General features: G+C 40.7%; 1 protein-coding gene across 7 annotated transcripts in view; it reads left to right on the top strand.

Moving 5' to 3' along the window:
• RAB3B (RAB3B, member RAS oncogene family) overlaps positions 1-22,087 on the top strand; it is a 58,102-nt gene that overhangs the window by 6,200 nt on the left and 29,815 nt on the right. For all 7 annotated transcript variants that reach the window (XM_027778672.2, XM_027778671.2, XM_055815312.1 and 4 more), the window contains one exon: positions 5,192-5,419. In XM_027778672.2, coding sequence (XP_027634473.1) covers positions 5,192-5,419 — 228 coding nt within the window. The remainder of the gene's footprint in view (positions 1-5,191; positions 5,420-22,087) is intronic.

The raw sequence follows: 22,087 nt of genomic DNA, 5'->3' as shown, positions 1-22,087 counted from the left end.
TGTTTAAACTTTTACCTTTTTTTAGCCTCATTATTCCTGCTTTTACCAAATGAATGTATCTAGTAATCTCTTTTCTTCCTTCCGCACTCCTCAGTGCCTATGGCTAGCCAGGAGTCTAATAGGTGCAGCTGTGTTTGTGGCTGTGCCCCTTCTTTTGTTGCCTGCTGTAAACTACTTCTTCCTTCTTGACTGATAGTTGTTAACTTTTTTCTCAATTTTTCTCTGGCTGATCTTGAGCACTGGAACTTGGTGTAGTCAAAGGAATGGTTTAACTGATAGCCCTGTAAGGCAATAAAATAGTCCATTAGGAGAGACAGCAGAGGCTCAGTTGCTGAACACATGTGAAGGAAGGCTGGACCCAGCCTGGAGTAGCATGCTGTTGTAAGATCTTTGACTCTTAGAAATATAGAAGGGCAGTTTCTCCCTCATCTTCTCACCTGCCTAATAAAAGAAACGTGTGTGTGCTAGCAGATGATGATGAAACAGTTAAACAATCACATTTAAATTGCTGCTGGTCCTATATAACACACAACATATGCAGTAAATTTGTTTTGGCTTTAAAAATAAAGCAATGACAAATATTAAATATGTTTTTACTGTTACAAATGCACATAACTTGTAATATACAGGTTCATAACAAGTTGAAATTGCAGATGTGTCATAGGTGTAGTTTGAAATATAAGTTCTGTCAGTGTGACTGTGTTTCCATAGTTAACTGAGGTGACTGACAGCAGACAATGAGACTCATTCCCAAATTCAGATTTCTTCCTCATGATGTTGTGAGAGAGAATGGGATGTGAAAATGGCCTCTTTGAGCAGACCCATGTGTCTGCTAATACAGAGATATTTAAACTTCCAAGGGTAATGATCAGGTTTCTTGTTTCTTGTCTGTGAGAGGGTAGAGACCAGCGCTCTTAGTTGGTAGCCAAAACCATAAGTGCTGGCAACACTTGAAGTCAGCCTTAGGTTTTTTTCTGGAAATGAATGGATGGCAAGATACACCAGTTGATTTCTACCCAACACCTTCAGCTTTAGACAGCTCATGTACTGCTTTTTGCTGAAGTTGCTGTAGGCAGTAAATACTGCGGAACAGGGGCAGTGGTGACCACTTTCAGTAATTTGTAAGAGCTGTAACACTTTGGTTTGTGTTGCATTACAGAACAGTTTGATTCTTCACCATGATGTTGGTCACAAATTAAAGAGCACAGCTGTGTGGAGCCATCTGTATGACACATTTCAGTGGGTACTGAAGGCAGCGAAGGCTGGTTTCCCATGGAGGTGTCTTAGGGCAACGGGCTTCTTTTCTCTAAACTTCATTAGACCAAAATAGAAAATAAAGGCAGGAGAGCCACCTTGACTGAAGAACGTATTCTTTGGTGGATAATAAGCTCTGATTAAGATTTTATTGCTTTAGAGCATTTGTAGCATCCTCCTCCTGTGTGTTTTCTCAGTCTAATAAAAGACAAGCTCACACTGCAGGCTTTTTGCTCAATAGGGAAATAATAAGGTATCTCATAGCTACATAACTGCCGATTCTTGCAAAACTAGTTGGAAGTGGATGTGTTTGAGACCTTGTTCCCATTGCAAAAGCATGTGGGGAAAACAGGTTGTCAATGTTAGCATGCTCTTAGCCAGAAAGAATTAGGCTGCGCAGGCAAAGAACTAAAAGATGCAAGGTCTTATACTGAAGTGTTCGCAAGGGCAGTCTGATTGTTTTCTTCTCCTGGGTAATCGATTTTCTGTAACATAGCTAAATCTTCCCTGTGTAAGTATTTTCTTGAGGATTATTCCAAGGCAATCAAAATGGAAACAGTCATGAGCCTCTCTTTTGCACTCTGCATTGCCAGCTGTGTTTGACTTGGTCTTCCGTAACAAAACCCTAGTTAGTCTGCACGTCCTTGTCAAACAGCAGAGATGCTGCTGTATTTGGAGACATCCTAAGCAAAGAGCATGTGTGGCTGTGTACCCAGAGAGCAGGGGGTTACACTGCCAGATAAATGTCCTTCCACCAAGGAGGAAATAAAATCCTCCAGGAGTGATGGCTGCGCGAGCTGTTCCAACAGGTTGGACAAGAGCTCCCTGACGTAGACGTGTAGTTGTCTTTTCCCTCTGCTGCTGAATCTCTGCCAGGTGCGGAGGGCCTGCAGGAGATGTGAATTTGTGGACCTTTCTCTCAGTAGCATAGCAACTGCTGTTGCTTCCCACTGCTTGGTCCCCTCCACTTGGCTCCCTCAGCTGTGATGGTTCAGGAACTGAACCAACTTTAAAAACAGCCCTGCAAAACAGGAGAAGTTGTAGGAGGATTTATTTTTAACTGAGATCTCTCTGTTCTTTGAACCAGCTCTCTGCGTGGTCCTCAGGAGTGGCATAACTAGGGAGTGCTTGGAGCAGGGGTGGGACAACAAGTGGGGAAGAGGAAAGGAGGGGAGGAGAACTGGGAGAAAGGTCTGCTGATTTCTGGCTTCAGGATTCAAGCATAAATTCAGGGGCAGTCCTGGTGGAATACAGCTTCAGTAATGATAAGCCATTAGAGGAGTCATCAGTAATTAGTACCAAAGTCCTTTCAGTTTCACTTTGTTGACCAGAGGAAGGGCAAGGGGAAAGCCAAATTTAAGCAAGGGGGTGGAATTTTCTTTGGAAATGTTGTGCTCTGACATGGTCTCTATGATTCAAGGAGCCGACCTGCAGCATCTCCAGTGTAGCACAGTGTCACGCACAGGCCAGCAAGTGTTGTGCTTCTATGACAACAGCCCTGCGTTCTGTGCAAGTATCATTTGATCTTATTTTCTGCATTGTGCTTCTCACAAAGCTGCTCTAGCTGGCCACATTCTGTAATTGCTTTTTTAACTGAGATCTGAAAGTTGCATTTGTAGCCAGGTACGCTTTTGATTATAGCAGTCTAGGGGGGTTAATGGAAGCAGCAGTGTTTCATTGAAAAGATCAGCTTGGAGTGTGTGGATGGATTCTGCAAAGGCAGGGGTGGAAAGAAGATATCGATTCCTGTATGATTTGTTAGAGGTCTGCCTCTGAATCTTTAAATGACCAGGCTTCAGGTGATGAGGGGATCCCATTTTTAAGCCTTTGTGAGTGGAATGGAGAAGTAGAGATTTTTAATAGTGGGGTTTTTTTTCCTTCTTTAGGAAGTGCACATGTGTTCTTAGTGGCGTTTGTGGAAGATACGTATATGTATGAGGAAGATAAATTATTCAGAGATAACTTACTGTCTTCCAGCTTGGTGATGGTACAAATGAACTAATCATCTGGGTTCATAATTTTTGCAGCTGAGATTTCTGATATTTGAACTGAGGCAGTGAGTGGATTGGCCTGAGTGAGTGCATGAAAGTCAGTTGGATGTTGAATTCTTCATTTTAGAAATTCCTGTTATGAACCACAAGACGTGGGTAGAAGAGCCCTTTTCTGATACACTGGTGAGAAGGAAATCTGTACTTGTGTTTTCTGGAGTGCTTGCAAAGGACTGTAGTGTTGCTGAATAGCAGCTGAAGTTCAGAAGAGTGTGTATCCGAATTGCATAGAATCCTACAGAGAATCACTTGTGGGAAGATTTTACTGCATTTAGTGCAGCTGTTGACTGTTGAGCCACTGAGAGAAGTTCTTTAGGAACCGTACTTGTTGATGCAATCTGAACAAAATGTCTGCTGCACCAGCCCTTGAAACCATGAGAAAGTTGCATGTGTTTAATCAGAGATAAACAGCCATGCGTATTTTACTGAAGCTTAAACGAGATCAGTTTTGATTTCCTTACCCTGTGTTGGGAATTTAAGTCATATTGTCTTCCCTATTTAAATTGCCTTTGGACAGCATTTTGGTTTATAACTGTTCAACTACAATGAGTTTTGAATTGCTTTGTTTTGTGTCAGTGAGTGAGTGAAGTCCTGTGTGCAAGTGAGACTTGCCAAGAAGGAAAGTATTTGGGCACGTGGTGATAGTAGACATTGTGAGTTTTGTTCCCCAGGGTGCCTGTGAATCTGAGTTGAGGGGGAAAAATAACTTACTTGGTGCTTTCTGATGCTGCACACAAGTAGCACATGTCCTAGTTTGCACGAGTAGCTGCTGATCTGACCTGTGCTGTCATTGCCCCGGTTTGCCAACCCTATGACCAGTTCTAAGGAGCTGAGACCATTGCTTGTTTGATGTGGGCTAGATTTTTGGAACACCTAACAGTGTTACATATCTGATAAAAGGTAAAGTTTCCTTTTTCTCCTCTTGGTAGTAATTTGGTCTGTATAGTTGTCTCCTGCTCTGTACAGAGATGAAAAGTTGGGGCCTTGCGTTCTCCCTTGGAGTGTCTAAGCTGTATATATTACAGCAGCCAAGGCTGCGCAGTGAGTTCCACCTGTCTGGATACTTCTGATTCTGCAGCTGTGTTTTTGGTTTGTGAAGCCAGTTCAGGGTCACAAGAGGAGGAGGGACCTCTGAGGCTGCATCTTCCCCCCTCCCCACCCCACTAATATCCCCAACTCTCATGTCCCCGTAATAAGGGGTAATTTATCCATTCCAAATGCTGCCTGCAGCCCCAGTGGACCCTCATTTCATGCAGGTGCTGTTTATTTTAATTGCAGTCTTGAGAGTACATACGTGTTGGATGGATTCAGAGTTTTCAGCTGAGATTCCTGGTGTTTCAACTTCTCCCATTGATTTTCTTTTTTCTTCCTTCTGTAAATGTTGAGGCCCAAACTTCTCTGGTGGTGGTGCATGTGCTAGAAATGCAGATTTCCCCTAGTAGTCATGAAAGGAATTATTTAGGTTTACTTGCCTTGGAGGCTGCTTAGTGATTGCATAGTTGGATTCACTGTCAAAGATTTTAGTTCTTGGTTGCAGTACTCCAGTTTATTGGAGCAACAGAAGTGGCATGCTGCCACAGGAGTAAAGAATGCTGTTTCCCCACTAGTATTTGAACAATCTGTAATAGCCATCTGTTATTCTTTTAAACACAAAGCTGTGTAACAGGTGTTTTTCTTGCATTTGGAAATCTTAACATTACAAGTAGATAATAGAAAATTAAAGCCAGGATTTTAAAGATTTCAAGGTGTGTTCCTTTTCATTCAGCAGGTATAGTGGTTTTGATGTTAGAAAGAAGAGAGAGAAGCTAAACATATGGTACACACTTGAGGAAAACAAATGCTGAACTGCTCTTAAATCTGTTCTTTTTCAATGTTTGTCATTTTCTTAGATGGCTTCAGTAACAGATACCAGATACAGGCAGAAAGATACCTCAGATCAAAATTTTGATTACATGTTCAAACTCCTGATCATTGGCAACAGCAGCGTGGGTAAAACATCCTTCCTCTTCAGATACGCTGATGACACTTTCACACCAGCCTTCGTTAGCACAGTAGGAATTGACTTCAAAGTGAAAACCGTTTACAGGAATGACAAGCGGGTGAAACTGCAGATTTGGGTAAGTGCCAGTGTTTTCAAAAATACTTTATATTAATCCCAGCAATGATATGGTGATAAAAAAGTAGGTTGTTTGGAAACGGAATTTTGGATTAATACAGGTTTTGATTGCTCATAAGTTTTGTGTGGCTGTATCATGTGTATCCCTGCAGTGTAGCTGAGTAAGTTCTCCTTGTATCACTGTCTTGCTCAACTAGTGGGACTCCTGATATGACCTGAAGGAGCTGCATGTGTTCCCAGGAGTCAGTGTGCTGTTACACTGCGACAAACCCAAGGCGGGTCTGGAGCCCTTCAGCAGCACTTTTTGAGTGAACACTAGTAGGTGAAAAAATTCAGTGAGTGTTCAACGAGTGAACTCTACACGTAGCTTCTATTATCAGCTTATGTCCTCCAAATAAGATGCTTGTATCTTCCTGCAACTCATGTACCTGCTCAGCAGCATCAAGACAGCTCACTTCATCCATCCAGGATTCCTCAGGCAGAAGACAGAGGCATGCTTCTAATGATCTATGTTGACACAATTTCTTGGTAAATCAAATGGAAAGAGCCTGTGCAGGTAATCTGGAGGCTCTGTCTCCTGAAACATCCAGTCATGGCACCTTTTTAGCCTTGTTGAATTACAGAATCTTAACCTAGTTAAAAAAAACAAAGTTCTTGAGCAGCAGAGTGGCAGACCAAGGCCAAGCAATTGTCAGTAGCTCCTGGTGTTCCTTTTTAGGGAAAGCAAGTGTTTTCTTTTATTCTTCTTGCTGGCAAGTGACTTAAACCCTATGGTGCAAATGCAATTTATCCTGATGGTGCTTAAACTCTTTGTGTCCCAGTGAATTACTCAGTGTGGTTGAAAAACCTAGGCTCAGATTGCTGTGTTTTAAAGTAGCACTGGGCTCCAGCTGGAATTCCGGTTAGCAAGATTCTTCTCTTCTGTTTTTGCATAAAAAGACAAGACCTCAAACAGAAGATGAGGCTAATAATTCTCTTAAACAATTTCAAAGGAGTTAGCTCACTAACTCAAAGTAGCTGCCTCCTTAGTGGTTTCTCCAAGTTAAGTTTAAAGTTCAGATTTGAAGATAAGTTGAAACTGGGTAGTATTTCTATGCAAATCCTGCTCCAGCTAAGAGAATAGTCTTCTAATTGATCTGAATACCCTTGATTTAAATGCAATAATTAAAGATTAATTATAAATGTAGTCTTTTAGTCACAATAAATAACCCCAATATGATTACTATCTTGAATAGTCATAATAAATTAGAATCTAAAATGAGGATTATTTTTTTTACTGCAACAACATGATTAATTTTATTTCTGTGTTACTGGGTACAACATACAACAAATTATTTAATGAAAGATCCTTTTCATGTTTCAAAATTCTGGCATTGAAACTAAGGTAGATAACCTGACATGAAGCTGTTTGATTTGATTTAGGGATTAGGTAATCAAAATGTTTGTACTTCAGGCCCCATAAGCAGCTAAAGATGATTTCCATCCAGTCTGTCTGTCTGAATCTTGGAATATGAAATTCTCCAATAAGTTGCGTAAAAGCAAGACAGAAAGCACCATGAAATATTGGGGTTTTTTGTCCCCAAAGATACTGGGATTAAAATGAATTAAGCGATGTTCTTAATTAAATTTGTTTGTAGGCTTTGGGGGGGAAAAGGCTTTAACAACGTTAAACTTCTTATGAAAAGAGATGTCAGGTGGATTCCTTAGAGAGTGGTATCTATAGGACCTGTAGTATTGGAGTTACCAGCAACACTGTTGATTTAAAATTTATTTTCAATAAAAGGTTCATGTAAGTGACAGTTTCCAGAGTGGCTCGTGTTCTTTTCTTCTCTCTTCCTGTGCTCCTTGCATGGATCCCTGATGTGAGTCATGATTTAAAGACCTTAACAAAAACATTAAGTGTGTACCTCAATAAAAACCACAGTATTTGAACTTGTTTACCTCCTGCCTCCTGAAACTAAACTTGTAATGTTAATGTATACTTCAGGGTACATGTACTAGTAGTGGGGACCATTAGCATACCAAAACTATGCGTTCCTGTGTGTAGGAAGGTAGCGTTTTCTTACCAGTCTGTCTTCCAATTACTTGTTTTAAATGATTTACAGCTGCTGGAGTGTCTGTGAGTGTGGGACCCCGCAGCTCCACTGAACGCTTTGCTTTGACTTACAACTTTCTGGTTATGTTGACTTTTTTTTTTTTTTTTTTTTTTAATTATGCTCCCCCTGAGCTTGGTTTTGAGTCTTACCTGAATCAGGTTTAATGTGAAACTAATGTGAAGCAAAGTGAAGAAGGAAAAGGCACAAGTGTTTAAATTAATCACTTCAAATGTGTTTATAAAATCCAGAGAGGAGCACTTCTAGGAACCTCTAATGTTCTCTGCTCTGTGGAGCCAAGTCTCTTTCAGTTCATGGATGCTTGTGGAGACCTTAAATGTATGCAGCTGTGGTAAACTGGAGATGCTCAAGAGCTGTGCACAAATAACCTTGTTTTGTGGCCTACAAATCTCAAGGCAGGGGGAAAGTTACTACTGCAGTGCTGTGATCCATAGAGATCAGTGGGACATTCGACATAGACTTTTGCCTGTGTTGAACAGAAAAGCAGAATATTTGGATGTAGGACCCCAGCTACAAAGAACTCCTTGGATTTTCTTAAAGCCAAGAAAAACTGGCACGGCTTCAAGTGCCAGGCGGCTGCACGTACAGACTTAACAGTGTGTCACTGTGTCAGTAAATGTCTTTCTGACCTGTCTCATCACTAATATCTCCAGTAGAAATTGATGAGCGTTTTTTATCTAGAGATGTAGCTTTGCTGTTTGTGCTGAGTCTGATGAAGAAGTCTCTGTTTTGTGAATCAGGATTTGACAAGCTGTCAGATATATTGATCAAAAAAGACTGCTGCTCTGCTTAATTTTGATGTCATTAGTGGGCTTTTTGCTTTCTTGACACTTCAATCGCCCAAATTGATATTTTAATAAAAGAGTCCTTCCAGTTGTGCTAGTGACCTAGCAGTCTGGGAAATTATCTCCTTTGAAAAGACTTAAAAGGAGTATCTCTTGATTTTGGGAGGAATGTGATATAGCAAAGAGATTCATGGTGTTTTTAAGGTAGAAGGATAGCTCTGCTGCTAGAGAACAAAACAGTAAAATGGTCCAGAAATGGATTATGTGAAACATTGTTTTGCAGGTATTTTTGGTGGAGGTTTTTTTTTTTTTTTTAAAAGAACTCCAAGGTCAGTTAACTGTGGTTTAATTTCAAGTCTTTTGTGCCTTATTTAGGAATGGTGGCTTTATGTAAATAGAATAAATGGCATTTACTGAGAAAGTTCATTTTGTAGTTGGATGAAGTTTGGTAATTGAAACATTTCTAATGTAAAACATAACTGAAATATGTTAATATATTATGTAGATGTTCTAATTTCTACATAAATGTAATTCCTGAATTAGATATTTTTTATGCCACTGCTATCTGTAATAATGCTTTCATATAAAGCATTTCCCTTACAATATATTTGCAAGAAGCCAATTTATAATATCTCTGTGCATTTGGGTTGTATATGTGGATTATTTCTTTTTTGACCAACAATTTTGTATTCCCAAAGTTGTTAATTACTGAAGGAAAGCTATTATATTTTCAGCTAGGTATGCTTTTTATTATAAATAAACCTCAAAGGTAACATTATTGTTTCCTTAGCAAATGCATACAGTTAATACTCAGTGCGGTGTTCAGGTTGCCTAGCAGCTAGAGAAGGCCACTTTGTCCAGATCCAGATGGAAACAGGGTGAATGAATAAAAGCAATTTGGGTTTTAGGTGAGAGCAATGTACGATTTCTTTTTTCCCTTTTCCTTCCTTGCATTTGCGTGTCTATTGGTAAGTAATAATAACTTCTGTGCTATGCTGCTCAAGAGTTCTGCTGTTAACTGCTGAGGGGCAAATTCTGGTCCTTCATGCCGGCCCAGTCTAGGTTAATTCCATGAGCTCTTTGGATAGTAACAGAAATTTACTGAAGGAAAATCATTGGCAGTGTTTAGCCACTTGCACATCACAACGCTTTGCATACCACACAATGCGTGCTTTCTGCAAGGGATTCCATGACACTTCTGTACAGAGCCCTACACTGTGGAGTCTCATTTTTGGTGCACTTACCAAACAGAACACATAAACATATATAATTAATAATAAACTTAACTAAACTCAGGGTTTGGCAACTGATGTAGTTGAAACTATTTTCAACCCCCCTTTTAAAAGGCATATAGAGGTTAAATTTAACTTCAGGTTAAAAGGCGAAAAAGGACGTGATGTTCAGATGGAGACAGTATATTTAGACTGCTGTATGTTTTTTCTTTTAAGATGCTGCTTAGCAAATTTGAACTGCTAGGATGAGTATAGCTTTTTCTTTCCCATTAACAAAAATGTTTCTGTGGCTTAACTGCTGAAACCTGTAGGGGTCTGAGATTATCTGTAGTCAATGTCTGAATCACATGTTACAGCTTTCAGGCACAGCTGGGAAGAAGGCACAAAGCAACATTGCTCGTTTTTGTGGGAAGGATCTTACAAACAGAAATATGACAACTGCTAATTATGCTGAGTGGCAGTTACCATTACAAAGCAAAAAAGTGCGAACCAAAATAAAACCCAAGCTCTGTAACCATCCAGAAGGCAAATGTGCAGTGTTTTTTAAAAGATTTTTGTATCATTTGTTGCCTGGATGAGAGGATGTTAACAGTGCAGCTTGCCTCATGGGGAAGGGGTTCAAAGAAGTAATGCTGGTAACTAAGTTCTTTTTTTTTTTTTTAAATTTAGAGGAGCTAAAATTAGAACACCATCATACTTGATTGTAAATTTTAATGGTAATTGCATACTTAACCAAAAGCTAATTATGCATTTCAGATGAGAGAATCTGTCTATTCCCCTGGCATCTCATTCCCATCATGTTTTTGTTAAGTTCCTTATAAGCACGGGCTTTAAACTTGAATGCTTGCACAAAAATTGTTTATTAGAAAAAAAAGACATAGAGTTCTGTAGTTTAATATATAGATGCAGTAACAATGGATGTCTGTAAAGATCTAATGGACCTGATTCTGCTCAGTAGATTCACAGCTGTTGTGAAATCCTGATGTTGTGTTTAGAGAAAGAACTAAAATGGGCAGTCATGATAGTGAAAAGAACAGGTTGATCTCTGTAAAAGAGGCAAGGATTACATCTTATTTGTAGCATTGAGGACTTACTGGGCCCCAGGAATGGAAATCATCAAGGGTGAGTGGACGTAAAGCACCACTTCTGATGTTAAAATACGATGCAGAATATTTGACCAGAGAAGAGATGCAATAACAGTATCTGTAATTCAGTTCCAAGGTCTTGGTTATATCTCAAGTAATAATACTTTTTGGGAAGAACTTGGTGCTTATGTCACTCCTAATAGTCTTTAAAATTAGAGTTGCAAGAGTGATACAAGTGAGAGAAATAAGGACTTAACTAACCACCCAGGGTTTTATTTTTATTCCACTCACTATTGAATTTATTAACAGCCTAAGCTTATGGAGAAGGGCATTCCTGTGTTTGCAGTGAAGCAGGTGACGTGGAAGGGTTATTTCTGTTTATATTTAATCACCTCAATCCCCTTGTTATCTCATTATAACTCTACAGTGAAGGCCAAATTCAGCTTCAGTCTAAAGCTCTGTTATTGCTGGATTTATTCCTGCTTACAATATTGGGTTTGCTCTCACTGTGAAGCTTAGTATCTCTTTTTGTGCTATGTTTTTGCAGTTACTAGGTATGTGGAGCATCGCCCTTGTTTTGTGCATTTCAGTATAATTAAAAAGGTACGATACTGCATTCAGTGGTACCAGGCTTTATCTAAGAGCAGGGTGGAATGTATTTGTGTTAGTTGACTAAGAGCTGCTGATAGTTCAAAGTTTTGGACCTTTTCTAGAGAAAATGGGCCAATGTTAACCGGTTGTCCAGTAGAGGATGAGGTGTACATGGGAAATTTCAAGGGAAATTCTTTGATTGATGTAGTAAGCCAGTTAAGCTTTGAAAGGACAAATCAGTTGCTGTTCTCTTGACATTTTGCATTTAATGCATTTTATGCCACAAATTCAGAATATTTGTTATCATGTTATATAAGGTCTTTGATTCATGTGCCTCGAAATGTTTTCCTGTTGTCCTTGTCCTATCAGAATCACCTTTAGTATGATTTTCTTTCACAGTGTTATCTTCTGCATAATGACTAGGTATATTCTATATTTAAATATGCTTGGTTACGCTGTGACCAGTTACGAGATAATAGTGGGTGGAATTTATGAGTTCTCATAGTATTTGTCTCAAGTGAGCGTGTACTTTAACAGTGTCATATGGTTTTGGTCAAATGAAAAAATATAACTGTTTGTTGAGCCTATTCACATTTATAATTTTCATGCATTGTGTTGTCTACTGCAGTGTCATGTTTATGCAACACATGAATAGGCTGAATGGCTGATTTTAGAGATAAAAACAGGAACCTGAGACCACAAAAACTGGTTTTAAGATGTGAGAAATTGTACCCTGTAGCACATTTGGAGTGCCCGGGAGTTTAGAAGTAGGTACTTTGTAATTTATTTTCTGTTGTCTAGCTATCTAATGTCATCCTGACTCATTAAACAGCATGAACTAAGCTCCCAGATGTTGAGCACTGATTTTCTGTGCTTCTGTTGGTAAGGCTATTTGCAGACATGTGGAGGAAAGGTTGTACGAGTATCTCTGAAGCACCTTTTGATTTGTTAGAAAGGTGAGTAAGTGCTGATCCTTCCAGCACAGAGGAAATGGTGATGATCCCTCTGCACAGGGATTTTTTCCTAGGTTGTTTTTTTACTTTTTATTTTTTTAATATTTTTTTTCTTTTAAGTTCCCAAAGGTTCTTTAAGGTTCCCAAAATGACCTCTTACCTGGTTATTGTAGTTAAATTGTGCTGAAGCTGCAGTGTAACCACAGTATGCCCAGAGATCCACCTGACTGCTGCGCGTAGTGTTGGAAGGCACCGGCATAGGACTCAGCAGATGTTTATGGGGCTGACAGAAGGAAACACTGGTGAGAGGCACCAGAAACTGGACAAAAATGAAGCATGCTCTCCTGCATTGTGGAGAACTGGGAGGCCTATGGCTTGCTGGTTAGGTTCTCCCATCTGTAGAACAATGTAATGTTTCCCAGGAGACACTGATCTCAACGTAGATTTCTGGTCAGCTGTTCTGGCTACCCAGCAAATACTAATGAGAATGGTAAAGTGGGAAACACATAAATCCTGCTTGGGGGTAGATAACATCTTTCAATAGCAGCTTAGCACCTTGCATTTTACAGTCAGAAGCCACTGCAGTCTGAAAGTGTATCCTAGGCATTCTAGTGTATCCTTCTCTGCTTCTGTCACGGCCTGGGCTTTGCTGTGTTGCCAAGACGTTCCTCTTTCCAAATGGAGCTGCCAGTGTCAAGTGTTTTACCTAGTTCAGACATGGTGTCCTGTGCTCCTGTTGTGCACTTCGATCTTGTTTGAAAAGTCCTCTGGTTTTTGCTAATTCTGCTTCACATGCATTTCTTTGCTAATCGTAGATCAGATAGTGCTTACTTTCTAGCACAAATTAGCAGAAACAGGAGGCAGCAGAGTGTTTGAAAATTGGGGGGAGCAGGCATAAGCGGAGCAGATAAACACACTCTGTTATGAGCTGTTGTGCTTGATTAACTGAAATAACTTCATACAGTGTAAGACTCAAGTAATTAAACTTCTGTATTACTTAAAGAAGGCTCAGTGATGGTATTTTCTCAGCTGGATTCAGGCTGGCTAATCACTCTGACAAACCGATACAGACATTTGTACCAGTGCTAGAGGGTAAAGTCATGGAGAGGGAGTGGTGTGTGTGGGTGCGTATGTGCATGTGCTACTGGTGTCTTGTCAGGTGTTACAGTCTCTCTGCTTTTCTTGGAGCCACAGCAATAACATAAAACATACGGGGGATCAGTGCATAGGATGTTTACAAGGCAGGATATTCACCCTGATACTGTCTTTACTTTTGCATGTGCTTATTCAAAGATCCACCTGCTGCTTCCTCTCCTTTGGTCCCTACATCGGTGATAACGCTGTGGCAGCTCTGAAGTTACCGAGTGTTCAAGTGCCATGGTAACTGCATCCCGCTCGGCTGACTGCCAGCAGGCACCGAGCCCTTTCCAGTTCTGAAAGGAAGCAAGTACTCCCAAGTGCCAAATAGTGATAGACTGGCATGAACCAGCTTAGATAAGTCCGTTTTTTTTGAGAAAAGAAAGAGAAATAACTCCCATCAGACGTGTTTTGGAATATTTTTTTTTTGAGCTCTAAAATGGTCTAAACCTGTCCTACATCGTTGAAAGGCTAAAAAATGCATTCCCGTTGGAATTACCACCATATACTAAATTGCTTCCTTGCTGTGCATTTTAGCCGCATGCTGCACACATTCCTGTAAGGCTGTACCGCTTTTCCTATGGTTCTCTCTTGGCTCTGTGTTGTGCACCCTGGCTTGCTCTTGGTGAAATCAAATAGCACTTTTGTGAACACTTCTGCATTTACTGTGAGGATAGTGCTAGCACAGCACTGTCATAACAGAATTTGAAATAATTTGAAATAATGGATTTGTGTGCAAGAATGAACGAGAGCAGCTGGGGAAAAGAGAGGAAGTCAATTTACTTATTTCATTTTTAGAGGAGAAAAGCTTTTAGAGGAGAAAAATTTTGTGTATACCATAGTGTGCTGGTGCATCGGATGATGGCATGGAATAACAGCACTGGAAATTTACAGCCAAACAAGGCTCATTTAAGGAATGTATTTTCAAAGTCTCTCTTGCCTAAGAGTGCAATGATGGACCTTAACCTTTATGTTTCTCTTACTCTCTCTCAGCCCTTGCTGGGTTGTCGAACTGTGAAGAAAATCTGTGTATGCAGTTTCTAAAGAGACGTTCTTAACTGCTGTTGTTGTTACCAGCTTCAGCTACGATAATGGTGACAGTCCCGCAGAGGTTAACTGAGGCTAAGTGTGATTTGGGGTGTGTAGTCATGTAACTTCTTGACAGCTTGGTAGATGGTACAGGTGGACAGAATCGACCCTCTCTGGGGTTGTCTCAATTATCAGGTACAAACACTTTTGTTTGTTCAGTGTTGCTGTAAAATACAAACTTCTTCAGCTGGAAGTCTTTTCAGCTTGCTCTCTGCTCCCTTTGTAGAGGCGTAGCTGATTAAATAGAAGGCAACAGAGGATTGGGAAACAAGGAAAGAGCTATTTAGGGGCCAGAAGGGATGATTGAACTTCCTTTCTCTAACTACTGCAAACTGCCTCCACTGCAGCGCAGCATGGCAGGGTTTGTTCCGTTCCAGTTCCTAATGGGACAACCACAAAGTGTTAGTTTCAGTCCTGCCTTGTTGTCTGGTTTATTCCTGTGTTATTTCGAAGGTGCCCAAGGGTAAAAGCTTGTGTTGCATATTGTTGGGGGATGTTGTGCTGTTTCAGAAGTAGCTGCTTGAACTGTGGAAGATCGTTCACAATTGCCAGAGAGCAAGTTTTGGCTGTGTGCAGCCACTAGAGAGAGACACTTAAGTGACAATTTAAGGTACAGAAGTTGAAATGTCATTGAGTATTTGGTTTTACAGTGTTTATTCTCCCATCTCCAATCCCAAAGACATAGTGCTAACAGTTACCAGAAAAGTAAGGATGTTCTTTAAGATGTGGTTCTAGTCTCTTACATTGGTGTAAACTTGGAGGATCTGCAGGATGGGCTTACATCACATGCAGGGTTTAATGCTGCACTAACCTGACCCAGTGCATCCACCTGCTCATCAGTACAGTAAAACACTGAGGGCAGATGCGTTGTCTGAAAGCAAGAAGGTTGTGCTTGGTGCAGCATGGCAGGGGGCTTGCAGCAAGCCTCATTTAGCTTAAGTGCAGCTTCATGCTGACACAGCTGTGCCATGGAGCTAGCTCTTGTCTCTGGTTAAGCGAGGGCCTGTGTAGAGAACTGTGGAGTGAAAACTGGCACAAAACTAGAGTAGAACTAAAGCAGGACCATGAAATGAAAAACAAAAAATCCCAGTGCCTTTAATTATTATGTTAACTATGGTGGAAAACAACACCAAAGAAGCAGTGCTCTTAAATGCAGGCTTGTAAGCAGCAAGGAGTGGCCCTGAGCAGCAAGCCCAGGAGGGCTGAGTTCTGCAGGGATGGAACTGCTGTTGCAGAAGTGTCAGTCTGCACAAACACCATTTGGATTCCAGCTTTCCTGTGAGGTGGGTGGTGTCTGGGCTTAACACTTCCCAAGATGAGGAAGGTATGCCTTTGGCAAAGCTCTTCAGCCTGTTTTTATACATCCTTCCTCACCAAACCCCCTTCCCAGATTGTTTGCCTAAGCATGAAACGTGGTGTAAAGCACAGAAAGGACTTGAGTGGGTTGGCTGATTACAGGAACTCTGGGCTTCAGATGAACGGTATTTCTATTCTCATGCTCATTCCAACTGTTGTGCTGTAATTGTGCAACAGCTGAAAAGCCATACCTGTTTAAGGCTCCTTATCCTAGCTAAAATGGATCTCTCTTATAAGAATGCCCTTCATCTTGAAAATAGCATGCAGGAAAAGTTGCTACTGTGCAAAAATATTAAATGAGATAAATTTGAGAGAACTGCTTCGACCCCCTGAGTCTTTGGGGATTGGAGGTGTAAAATCAATAATTTCCTTTCACTTGTGCTTGTTAATCATTTATTTAGGGAAAAGCAAACCCTTCCAAGGTTTGGTCATAAGGCTGCATAAATTTCAGCCCCTGGGGATGTACTGGCTACTGTTCTGAGTTGCATATGCCCTGCTCCACAGTAGCATGTTCAAAGCTCTGGCCATCATTCTGAAGTCTGGGACACGTTTGAAATTATTTCAGGTCTCCTGCTAAAATTCTGATGTAATTATGCATAGGAACTACTTAGGGTTCTGTCAAGAGACTGCAAGAAATCTAAAGGGGACAAATTCAACAAAAATCATCCACACCATTGTCATGGCAAAACTGTGATTTGAATAATCTTTCCTAAATTGGGAAATGACCTTGGTCTTACAGATAGTTACTGTTTTAATGGGAAATTTCGCCCGATTCAGTGGTACTTCAAGATTCTGGCTGTAACTTAGACAAAACAGCATCTTTGCATCACTGCATCGTTGGCTTGAAGTCATGTGGCAGTTCTCCCATCTGCAGTGCAGGCCGTGGAAATCCTCTCCACACAGCTGGGAGACCAGGAAGAGCAGCAGCTCCAGTTGCATATCAAAACCTGGTGTTGCTAAGTGATAGCAAGGTAGTCACCTGCCATACTGTTTACAAAATCCAAGTGCTTAAATAGAAGGAAACAAATAGCTTTATTTTCTGCTGTGTACAAGGTTTTTATTCGCTGTGGTACTGAAAGTACCAAACCTGTGCATCCCTTTTACTCCAGCTGGGATCTTCAGAGTTTTAAAGTTTCTGGAATGGTGGCCGTTTATCCTGCCTGAGAATGTGCCCTCCAAAAGTGTAATACTATGTTGCCCTACAACTGCAAGACAGTCAGTGCAGTCAGTTTGATCCCTATAGACCTTTTTTCAAGAAATCAGCCAAATCAAACCAACCAAACTGCTTTTTATCATGAAGGTGGAGAAGAGGTGGTGTTTGTTTTCTTGGTAATTATGTCAGGATCCCTGCAACGTGACCCTCTTCCCCCTCCCCTCCAGCCTCTTTTTTTTTTTTTTTTTTTTTTTAAATTTAGTCTACATGTCCAAGAAGCATTGATTTCCTTTTAAAATATATTTTTGGTGAAGGAAGGTGTGAATAAATTCAGGCTATCGTATTTGCTAACTACTCTGGGAATGTTACTAGGAAATACGAGAAGCAGGAGATTTTTCACTTCTAATTTGTCTACTTATTTTGTGGATATTAAAAAAACTGATAAAGATTTCATGGACCTCCTGTCACAGGTGAGTCATGTGTTCTGCTAAAATCCATCTGCTCAAGAAAATATTTGTTCAAAATAGTCTCTCAAAGGGAGATTCTGAATGACTTTTTCAGTCATGACTCATTGGATCTCCATTTTTTAAATTAAAAGATTCCCAGGACGCATTAATTTTAAGATCTTGTCTATTAAATTTTTTATTAATAACAGTAAATGTTAATTTGACAGTGTGTCAAGGCTTGAGGGATTCAATATAACTAGTGATCTCTTTCCGGACAAGGAGGGATAGTTTGTTTTTTACCAGAGCTGGACTTGCACAGATCTAGGTGTGGAATGAGAGTTCACCATCGGAGAGAGTGGAGGCATTGCAGTAGATTGTCTCTCTGTGGGGTGCAGTCAGGGATGCATCCCCCCATCTGCATGGTCTTCCCTTTGTCCAGAGGATGTAGAGCATCATCTGCATTGTATCTGCAGAGGAAGGGACAGGGGTTTGCAGGAGTGAAATCTGTGTTGCCGTCAGTGATTACATCCTACTTCCTACTCCCCAGAAATGAGCTCTTTTCAAGTTTTGCACTTCAGCGCAGCACAGCTTGCACTTTGAATTCGGACTTGCAATTTGGAGCTGTTTCCAGCAGGGACTTGAGACTCCAGAGGAGCTTTCTTCCCAAGTCACATACGTGTGTTCTGTGTAAACAAATGTTCTCTGTTGGGAGGCTTCATGCTTTGGTTCTTTGCTTTGGCGTTCCCAAAGTATCACTCAACCCTTGCAGGTTGCTGCAAACCCCTATACATTTAACAGCTTTTTTATGACCAGCTTCTTCACTCACTATGGGTAATGAATGGAACAGAAAATTGTTTCTTTGTTTTATTGAGTAATGAAAGAGAAAATTGCACTTCTTTAACTGCACAACCCTTGCCAAAAATAGCACTGGACTATATTTTTCTCTAGCTCTTTTTTTCTTTACTATTATCTTACTATATTAAACACAGTCTTTTTTTCCATTTGGATTTCTTTCTGTCTTTGTGCCCTGAAGCTGCAAACACCAAACTTTGTGAGTCATATAAATGTTCTGAGACATCAAATTAAGTAGAAACTGGAGAATGAGTTCTCAAAAGGTTGTGAATGCTGCTGACGTCAATCTCGGATTGAAATAAGAAAGAATACATAGCTGGTAGATTATGTGAGCATGACTGTAAGGGCACTTATGCTAATTCTGTTGTTGGAGCAGAAATTGTGTTTTTATAAATGAAGGCAATAGTCCCAACTGAAGATTTAACAGGCATTCATCTTAGTAACTAGATGATCTTGAGCTTTCATACTTTACGCTGAAATTTGCCTTCAGCAGTGACTAAAAAGAATGGAAGCGTGCTTTCTGAACTTGTAATACTATTTAGTTTTCCAGCTCTGTTTTTGCAGAATTCCTCCTTCAAAGTAGCATTGAAAAGTATGGGTTTTCGTTAATGAACAGAAGGCTATGAAACTGTTCAGAGATTTTTCTTGACTCTATGGGAGAGCACTGAATTTTTAAAGTAGCAAGAAGTCATGAAAATCAGTATGTCTTAAGAATTATTTTGATAACATGGAATTTACTTTTTAGAAAATAGTTAGCAATACTGGTTTTAAAGTTAAATGCATAGCGATTGCATATCTGTATTGATTTGATGGTGCTATTGAAATTTCCTATAGGCGTAGTGAGAAAAGTGCAAAAAGTGACTAAGGGAAGTGACTTCCACAAAGAAGTCATTTACTATTAGCTTATCAGTGCAGGATGTTTTTATGTGTGTGCGTGTTTTGGTGTTAACAAATAATGGCAGTTCAAAGTTGACAGGTAACTGATATATACTTGTTGACTACTTTATCCTACCTCCATTCAGACTGGGAGCCTTCATCTAATTGTTAATTAATAGTGCTGTGGTAGTGATCCTGCTGACTCTAGATGTGTTTTGACTGAAGGTGTGTTTTTGCTGGTGAAATAGGAGTTGAAGATGTTCAGCCCTTTGTAAAATCAAACTCTATTTTTGGAGAGTATCTTACAGCAGCAAATACAATAGCATCAAGTTCAGAGAGACCAAAGTGAATTGAAGTGAGCCCATAGGTATTGAAGGAGCAAGGTAATGCGATTGCTGGTTAACTCAATCAGGACAGCAAAGTGAATGCCTCCATCAGGTTATCTGTATTGCTGTGCTCAGGTGCCTTTCTGATGCTGGGAAACGACCTTTCGACAGATTTCTGTGGGAAGTCAGGTTACAGATGGGTGGCATGGCATGTACCTCTGCCTGAAGTATTGCTGTCAAGGCCGGTATGAAAATAAAGTAGAAACATTGCTTCAAATTTAGAGATTAAATACGGGCTGGATTTACCTGCATGTAGCCAGCAGGAGCTCAGTAGGAAAGTAACGAAGAGGAGCTGTCTAGTTGGCTCCTCGGTGCAAAAAGTACTTTTGCTTTGGAGCTGAGAACAGGGCAAGGGAAGAGGTTCTGGCTCTTGGGGTCTGTACACAGTGTTCTGCAAACAGAAATACCAAAGAGCAGCAGCCCCAGGAGCTGGTGCTGCTGCCAGCTGCAGGGGACACCAGAGCGAGCCCTTCCCAGGGCTCAGTCTCCAGCCACAGGGCCCGTCTGGGAAGGGGAAAAAACCCCATCCATTTACAGTCCTCCTGCCATTGAAAGAGAGAGGCAGGCCATGATGATAGATAATTTGACTGAAAATTTATCAGCCAGTGGGATATGAGATAACTTGCCTGATTTATGTGATGACAGTGGATTTCTAAGGCTTCTGACCAAGAATTATCAACGGGCATCTTGTAGTCACAACGTACAGTTTTTACCAGTGATGAAGGGACCTTTAAATCACACCTATAGGATGAAGAAAAAGTTTTACATTGAGAGCGTCATGTCATAAAAAGAATCTGTGGAATTTGTCTGATTCTGCATGTTTGGCCATACAGGCAAGGGAGGAGGTGGAGGAGAGGTTTCAGTGTTTCAGTTATGCACAAAACGGTATTCAGTAGGAGGTCCACTACAAGCTGGTTTACTGGTGACTGGTTCTAGGTTAAGAAGATGCTTCCCCTGTTGGTAAAGTTTTACGTAACTGTACTGCACTGCAATTTTGTATCTGTTCCAGAAACATCCATTTCTGATTGCTGTTTGGATCAGAAGCTTGTACTGCTTAGGACCAGATGCTTGAAACACTTCAGCTACTGATCTGAGATGGCATGGTGGTTTCTGTACCCTGTGGTGATTTCTCTGCCCCATGGTGAATAAGCACAGAGGCGGAGAAGCATTTGTGTCTCCTGAAGCTGCCCGTTTCTGGTTAACTGGCATAAAAATGACTATCTGCTGAACTGGTGCTTATCAGAATTCCTAAACAACTCTTCTGCCTCTGGCAGTGACACTCGATTATGTTTCTCATTTCTAAGCCTCTTAGAGGTTTAGCATTTATGAATCTCTTACAATACTGTTTCCTTGACACAGTTAGTTAGGCATATGACAGTGATCGGTTGAGAGAAAAACAGTCATCTCGTCGAGTATAAATTGAACCTTCTAAGGAAAGTGGAGAAGCAAGCAAAGGTTTTCTGCTGTTTGAAATCTAGTTAGAACAGGGCTGTTAAAATAACTGAAATGGATTTAATGTAAAAACAGGCTATATGTGCACTTCCCAGCCAACTTCAGGCAGTCCACTACAGCTGGTTTTGTTGGCATTTGCAGTAGAGAGGCTGAGGACTGAGTGGACTGTAGGGTGGCTTGGCTGTTGCCTGGTCCCTCAGGATGCACGAGCACACTGGTGGTGTGTGACCTGACACTTGATACTGATTCTGCAGCTAAACTGTGGGATAAAAACCAAACACAGATCTGCAAACGGGGTCCGTCCAGCATTTTCTGGTGATGTGAAGTAGATGGTGTAATAGGGAGGAGGTGACTGTAGTGCTGATAGGGGGGGTGGTTCCTGCAGCCCCACGGCTGCGAGGACATTCTGCTGGTCCTGCCCAAACGGACCTCCAACAGCAGCTGGAGGAGGTGCTGCTCGGCTGATCTGAGTTACCTTTCTGCAGTGGCTTCATGATGAAGGGTCCCAAGCGTTCTTGTAATACAGATGATATTAAGAAGTAGTTGGCATTGTAAGCAGGTGCATTCCAGCTCAGCGTACCTTGAAAATTTGACAGCAGCCAGATGCTTAACTAGGTAGAGTAAGTGATGACTCTAAATACCATCGTCTCAATCTTGCAAATGCTACTGAAACTGAGACTCCAGATACGCCTTGTGAATCGTGATTTCTCAGAGGTCCTGTTTGATCAGAGAGTAAACTCTTGTCTTTAACCCTTGATTGGACCCAACAGAGATAGCACGTGTTGTGATGTGTCACTAATGACCAACTTCAGCAAGTCGGTTAATTGATCCTTTGGAGCTACATAAGGCTGGTTAAAAATAGTTATACAGAGATTTTCTTGGTATTTTAATGGAAATTGAACCTATGTTGCTGATAGATGTAGCTGCAGAGAAGCTCTCTACAGCAGCACAGTCTTGCTTTGGTTTATGTTTCAGTCACCATATGGTATACATTTTAACTGAACACATGGAGAATTAATTTGATTTAAGTTGATTGATTTTGATTACTGACATGAGGACATGCTAATGAGAAACAGTCCAGTATATCTGAAAGTCTGTTTCAATTTCTAGCACAGCTGATAACATAATGTTTGTATGACATGCATGAAAAGTAGAGGAAAAA

Source organism: Falco peregrinus, chromosome 10 (genome assembly GCF_023634155.1).
Source record: "Falco peregrinus isolate bFalPer1 chromosome 10, bFalPer1.pri, whole genome shotgun sequence".
NCBI classification, from domain to species: Eukaryota; Metazoa; Chordata; class Aves; order Falconiformes; family Falconidae; genus Falco; species Falco peregrinus.
This window is presented reverse-complemented; position numbering and strand designations above follow the sequence as displayed.